The 6,294-nt window shown below is 52.4% G+C and overlaps 1 protein-coding gene across 19 annotated transcripts in view; it reads right to left on the reverse strand.

Annotated features, from left to right (window-relative positions):
- Window positions 1–2,826, reverse strand: part of BCL2L1 (BCL2 like 1) — a 64,516-nt gene extending 61,690 nt beyond the window's left edge. For 4 of the 19 annotated variants that reach the window (XR_004431191.1, XM_033186038.1, XM_033186030.1 and 1 more), the window contains exons 1-2: window positions 1,449–2,482; window positions 487–1,162 (exon numbers count right to left, since the gene is read on the reverse strand). Coding sequence is in view for 18 of the 19 variants with exons in the window: in XM_033186038.1 (XP_033041929.1) it covers window positions 487–1,050 (564 nt within the window). In the remaining variant the exon portion in view is untranslated. Of the gene's footprint in view, window positions 1–486; window positions 1,181–1,249; window positions 1,399–1,448; window positions 2,483–2,566 lie in introns of those variants that run through there. The other 15 variants (XM_033186044.1, XM_033186037.1, XM_033186039.1 and 12 more) reach the window with 13 other exon arrangements.
- Between the last annotated feature and the right edge of the window lie 3,468 nt (window positions 2,827–6,294).

Raw genomic sequence — 6,294 nt, forward strand, 5'->3', positions numbered from 1 at the left:
AGAGTGCCTTACACGGAAACTTTGAAATAAAGGGAACTTGATTTGGAGAAGAGAAGCCCAGGATAGGACTGAGATCCCTTGGGGGGAACAGATGGAGAGGTCTGTGGGTCACTGATACTCATCACCCTTTTGTGTGTGAACCATTGTATACGGTAAGAGAAACACCGAACTAACTTCCTACTCTCACAGGTTTGGGACTTAATGAACACATAGGCTACAGTTTTCTTTGCTGAGAAACTGGAACACAAGTATGGAATAGTGGAGTCAGGGGGGTGACCAGGGTAAAAGATGCCTGATCTCTGAAGCACAGGGTCATTTGTATTTCCAAGGAGTTAACCTCTTGTCGTCAAATGAGGTCAGGTTTCCTCAACTATCAATGTCTCCAACAATCACCCAACCTAACAGAAAGAGATACAGAAGAAGGGCAGTTGGGGATCTCTGACTAAAGACCAAAGAAAAGGGACACACAAGGGGCTTGGTTCTTACCCAGCCGCCGTTCTCCTGGATCCAAGGCTCTAGGTGGTCATTCAGATAAGTGGCCATCCAAGCTGCGATCCGACTCACCAATACCTGCATCTCCTTGTCTACGCTTTCCACGCACAGTGCCCCGCCGAAGGAGAAAAAGGCCACAATGCGACCCCAGTTTACCCCATCCCGGAAGAGTTCATTCACTACCTGTTCAAAGCTCTGATATGCTGTCCCTGGGGTGATGTGGAGCTGGGATGTCAGGTCACTGAACGCCCGCCGGTACCGCAGTTCAAACTCGTCGCCTGCCTCCCTCAGCGCTTGCTTTACTGCTGCCATGGGGATCACCTCCCGGGCATCCAAACTGCTGCTGTGGCCAGTGGCTCCATTCACCGCGGGGCTGTCCACCAGGTGCCAGGATGGGTTGCCATTGATGGCACTGGGGGTCTCCATCTCCGATTCAGTCCCTTCTGGGGCCTCAGTCCTGTTCTCTTCCACATCACTAAACTGACTCCAGCTGTATCCTTTCTGGGAAAGCTTGTAGGAGAGAAAGTCAACCACCAGCTCCCGGTTGCTCTGAGACATTTTTATAATAGGGATGGGCTCAACCAGTCCATTGTCCAAAACACCTGCTCACTCACTGAGTCTGGTCTCTGGTTAGTGATTCTCTTCTAAGATCCAAAGCCAAGATAAGATTCTGAAGGGAGAGAAAGAGCTTTAGGAAAAAAAAAAATTAATATGCATGCCACTTACCCTAAACATCCCATTCCCCCCCTCCAGGTACCAGAACTGGTTTCTTTGTGGGTCTTACGAAGGTCTGGGTCTAGGTTCCAAGATACTTCAATTAAGTCAAATCGAAAGCACCAATGGATTCTGAATCTCCCACCAGCCTTTTCTATCCCCCTCTTCTCCGAAATGCCTTCCTCGGAAAGTCATCCCTTGGGCAGTCCCCCCCCTCACTCCCCCTCCCCCGCACCACCTACATTCAAATCCGCCTTAGGCAAAGGCAGGCAGGTGCAGCCCCCGGAAGATCTTTTGTATCACAGGTCGGGAGAGGAGGTGGCTGCGGGGATGCCGGTAACTCAGCCGGCCTCGCGGCGGCTGGCAAAAAAACCAGCTCCGGCCGGAGGGATCATGCGACCTGGCAGGCTGGGAGCCCAGAAGGCGACACAGGAATTGCGAAGCTCAGGAACCAGCCCCCTCGCTTGCTTCCTCCTCCATCGCCCGGATCGAGGGCGGCCGCTCCGCAGCCGCGGCCTCCTGCCACCCGGGAGCCCAGCCCCCTCGCTCTTGCACGCCCCTTGGCTCTCCGCCTCCTACTGGGAGCCAGGAGAACTCTCCCGGAGGTGGCTGGTATGGATTTAGGTGTTTTTTTTCCTTTCTTTTTTCTATTTAAGTACCAGCCCAGGGTGAGGCGCAGGCGTCCGAAACCCTGAAGGGACTTCTCAATGGGGTTCAAGGTTTCGGTGAGGGACGCAGGGAGGGGGAAACTGCCTCGGATCTGCGATCTGACTTTGGGAAGACCACCCCCAGGCCTGTCTGGGAGGTTGAAGGCCGGAGACCCCCCACAAATGCCGCTGGTTTTCTTTGAATTCCCCAAAGGCCCTGAACGTGGCGGTGGGGGATTGCCGGGTCCTCCATTCCCCGCCCGGACACAATGGCCGCCGGCGCCCTGCACAAAGACTGGGTGAGGGTGAGGCGCTGGGCCTCTCCTCAGGTCAGGAAGAGGGGTCGAGGCCTGCTCGACGGCCCCATAGCTAAGACCACGTTTTCCTGGGGACAGGCCCAAAGTGGCTTCCTGGCGCCCCCGGGAGGGCTCCGGGGCCGGGGGCTGCACCTCTCCGGAGCCCAGGGTGGGCCGGCTGCGGCCTCGCGGCTTCTCGCGCTCACTAGGCCGGGTACCCGCCGAGCCACCGCCCCGTTGCTAAGCAACCGCCCTCCCCCGGGGGCGCCCCCTAGACCTTTCTAGGAGGCGGGGCCTCGCCCCCTGCGGTCCTCCCCAGCGCCGCCAATCAGCGAGCCTAGCCGGCACGGAAGCGGGACGGCGAAGGCTCCTATTGGGCGCAGCGGCTGTCAGGCACAGGGGAGGCGGCGCTCTCACCTGTGAGCCCCGCGAGCCGTGGGGGGCCACATCCCCCTTCATCGGCCCGGTAGCTTCCAGACGCAAGAGCTCTTCGCGGCCGAGTTCCGCGCCGCGGACCCGGGCCGGCCTACCTGGCTGCCGGCCTACCTGGCTGACTGCTCGCGCCGTCTCTCCCGAACAAGCCGGCCTCAGTTTCCCCTGAAGAGACGGGGGAACTTGCAAGCTCAGTCACTTCCGGTGCTGCGGCAACGCGCGCGAGCCCGAGACGCAAAGGGAGTGCGCGCCTTGAGTGACTGGCATCAGGACCGGGGAGAGATCGCCCCCTCGCGGTAGATCCGGGGAATCGGAAGGCGCAAAAAATCAACATTTATAATCACATTTCCATGTATTCATTCATTCATTCAGTCAGTCAGTCAATCATTAGTCAGTCAGCCTATTTCATCCGCCCGTCAGTTTATATATAGAAGAAGCATCGCCTTGTGGTTAAGCACTTTGTCTGGATTCTAACTCTGCTAGTTAGGCAAGTTTCTCAACTGCTCTGTGCTTCAATGTCCTCAATTGTAAAATGGGTAATAGTACCAACCTCTCTCGTTGAGCTATTGTGATGATTTCAAAAGTTATTAATTGTAAAGTCCATAGGACAGGCCGGGCGTGGTGACTCAAGCCTGTAATCCCAGCACTTTGGGAGGCCGAGGCGGGCGGATCACCTGAGGTCAGGAATTCAAGACCAGCCTGGCCAACATGGTGAAACCCCGTCTCTACTAAAAATACAAAAAATTAGCTGGGCCTGGTGGCGCATGCTTGTAATCCCAGCTACTCGGGAGGCTGAGGCAGGAGAATCGTTTACAGGAGAATCACAGGCGTGAGCCACCGCGCCCGGCCAATTTCCTTACCTCCTGAACCACACGGTGTGTTATCAAATGTTTTATCTTTGCCAATTAGATGGATAAAAACCTAAGGCACTTTCATATTTCTTTTTTTATTATGAATGAAGTTGAGCAATTTGTCATATTTTTTAGTCTTTCTTTGGAGGATGGATCTTGTATTGGTGAATTCTCTTCATATTGTTTACCCCCTTTTCAGGTGGTCTTTCTGTTGAAGTTTTTCCTCATTTTTTTTTTTTTGTTGTTGTTGTTGTTTGAGACAGAGTCTTGCTCTGTTGCCCAGGCTGGAGTGCAGTGGTGCTATCTTGGCTGACTGTAAACTCTGCCCCCCAGGTTCAAGTGATTGTCCTGCCTCAGCCTCCCTAGTATCTGGGACTACAGGTGCACACCACCTGTAGTCCCAGATGTAGCCCGGGTGTGGACCCGGCTAATTTTTGTATTTTTAGTAGAGACAGGGTTTCACCATTTTGGCCAGGCTGGTCTCAAACTGCTGACCTCAGGCGATCTGCCTGCCTCAGCCTCCCAAAGTGCTGGGATTACAGGCCTAAGCCACCCTGCCTGGCCTTTTTTTTTTTTTTTTTTTTTGAGACAGGGTCTGTCTGTCACTCAGCCTGCAGTGCAATGGTGTGATCTCAGCTCACAGCAGCCTTGACCTCCCCATCCCAGGTAATCCTCCCACCTCAGCCTCCCCAGTAGCTGTGAATACAGGCTCGCACTTCCACGCCCAGCTAATTTTTGTATTTTCTGTAAAGAATGGAGTTTCCCCATGTTGCCCAGGTTGGTCTCAAACCCCTGGGCTCAAGTGATCTGTCTGTGTCAGCCTCCCAAAGTGCTGGGATTACAGGCATTAGCCACACCTAGCCCTGATTTACTTTTTTTTTTTTTTTTTGAGACAGAGTCTTGCTCTGTCACCCAAGCTGGAGTGCAGTGGCCGGATCTCAGCTCACTGCAAGCTCCACCTCCCGGGTTTACGCCATTCTCCTGCCTCAGCCTCCCGAGTAGCTGGGACTACAGGCACCCGCCACCACACCTGGCTAATTTTTGTATTTTTAGTAGAGACAGGGTTTCACCAGTTGGTCAGGCTGGTCTTGAACTCCTGACCTCGTGATCCACCCACCTCGGCCTCCCAAAGTGCTGGGATTACAGGTGTGAGCCACCGCACCTGGTCTGATTTACATTTTTGGACCTATGGTGTCACAATTATTTCAATATGAAAAGTATCATTATGGAAGCCTCAGTGTGCTTTGGGAGCCTAGCAGAGGGCAGATAAACTCTGTCCACAGATAGGGGCTTTACTGAACTGGCCCTGAAAAGAAGAATCAAATTTTGCTTGGGAGAGAAAGGATGTAGGAGCATTTTAAGCAGAAGATATTGCTTGAGCGAAGGCTTGGCAACCCAGCGTGAGAGCCCATGGTGTCCTGGAAATAAATTGGGATGACTGAGGAGAGTGGTAGAGAGGAGATGGAATATAAATGTGTATCCATGCGAGCAGCACATCAAATAGCACCAGAGGAGCCAGCAAAGCTTTTTTAAACCAGAAAGAACATGAAGAAATTTATATTTTGGAAAGATGGATACAGTATTTTGGAAAAGGAATTTTGCAAGTCTTGAAAATGGCTCTCAAATGGTCTTTGACTGGATTCTAATTTAAAGAAAATAAGTTACATTTAAATCTAAAGAAAGAAAGTTTTCTTTTTTATACTTCTCTGTATTGTCTACGCATAACTTTGTAATTTTTTTCTTTTCTCTCTTTTTTTTTTTTTTGAGACAGAGTCTTGCTCTGTTGCCCAGGCTGGAGTGCAGTGGCATGATCTTGGCTCACTGCAACCCCTGCCTCCTGGATTCAAGCAATTCTCTGGCCTCAGCCTCCCTCTTTTTTTCTTTTCTTTTCTTTTTTTTGATATGGAGTCTCGTTCTATCGCCCAGGCTGGAGTGCAGTGGCACAATCTCAGCTTACTGCAACCTCTGCCTCCCGGGTTCAAGTGATTCTCCTGCCTCACCATGTTGGTCAGGCTGGTCTCAAACTCCTGACTTTGTGCTCCGCCTGCCTCGGCCTTTCAAAGTGCTGGAATTACAGGCATGAGCCACCACACCCAGCTATTATTTTATTTATTTTATTTTATTTGTTGAGATGGAGTCTCACTCTGTCGCCCCAGCTGGAGTGCAGTGGCGCAATGATCTCAGCTCACTGCAAGCTCCACCGCCTCCCAGGTTCACGCCATTCTCCTGCCTCAGCCCGCCACCACGCCCGGCTATTTTTTTTTTTTGTTTGTTTTTATTTATTTTATTTTTTTTTTTTTTTTGAGACGGAGTCTCGCTCTGCCCGGGCTGGAGTGCAGTGGCCGGATCAGCTCACTGCAAGCTCCGCCTCCGGGTTTACGCCATTCTCCTGCCTCAGCCTCCGGAGTAGCTGGGACTACAGGCGCCCGCCACCTCGCCCGGCTAGTTTTTTGTATTTTTTAGTAGAGACGGGTTTACCGTGTTAGCCAGGATGGTCTGATCTCCTGACCTCATGATCCGCCCGTCTCGGCCTCCCAAAGTGCTGGGATTACAGGCTTGAGCCACCGCGCCCGGCCTTTTTTTTGTATTTTAGTAGAGATGGGGTTTCACCGTGTTCACCAGGATGGTCTCAATCTCCTGACCTCGTGATCCGCCCGCCTCGGCCTCCCAAAGTGCTGGCATTACAGGTGTGAGCCACCGTGCCCGGCCTATTTTTAATTATATAACACTATTTAAAAGCATGCCAACTTTGGCCGGGCATGGTGGCTCATGTACCACCCCTTTGGGAGGCCAAGGTGGGTGGATCACGAGATCAGGGGTTCAAGACCAGCCTGGCCAACATGGTGAAACTTCGTCTCTACT

This window comes from Trachypithecus francoisi, unplaced genomic scaffold, assembly GCF_009764315.1.
Source record: "Trachypithecus francoisi isolate TF-2019V2 unplaced genomic scaffold, Tfra_2.0 Lachesis_group21, whole genome shotgun sequence".
Lineage (NCBI taxonomy): Eukaryota > Metazoa > Chordata > Mammalia > Primates > Cercopithecidae > Trachypithecus > Trachypithecus francoisi.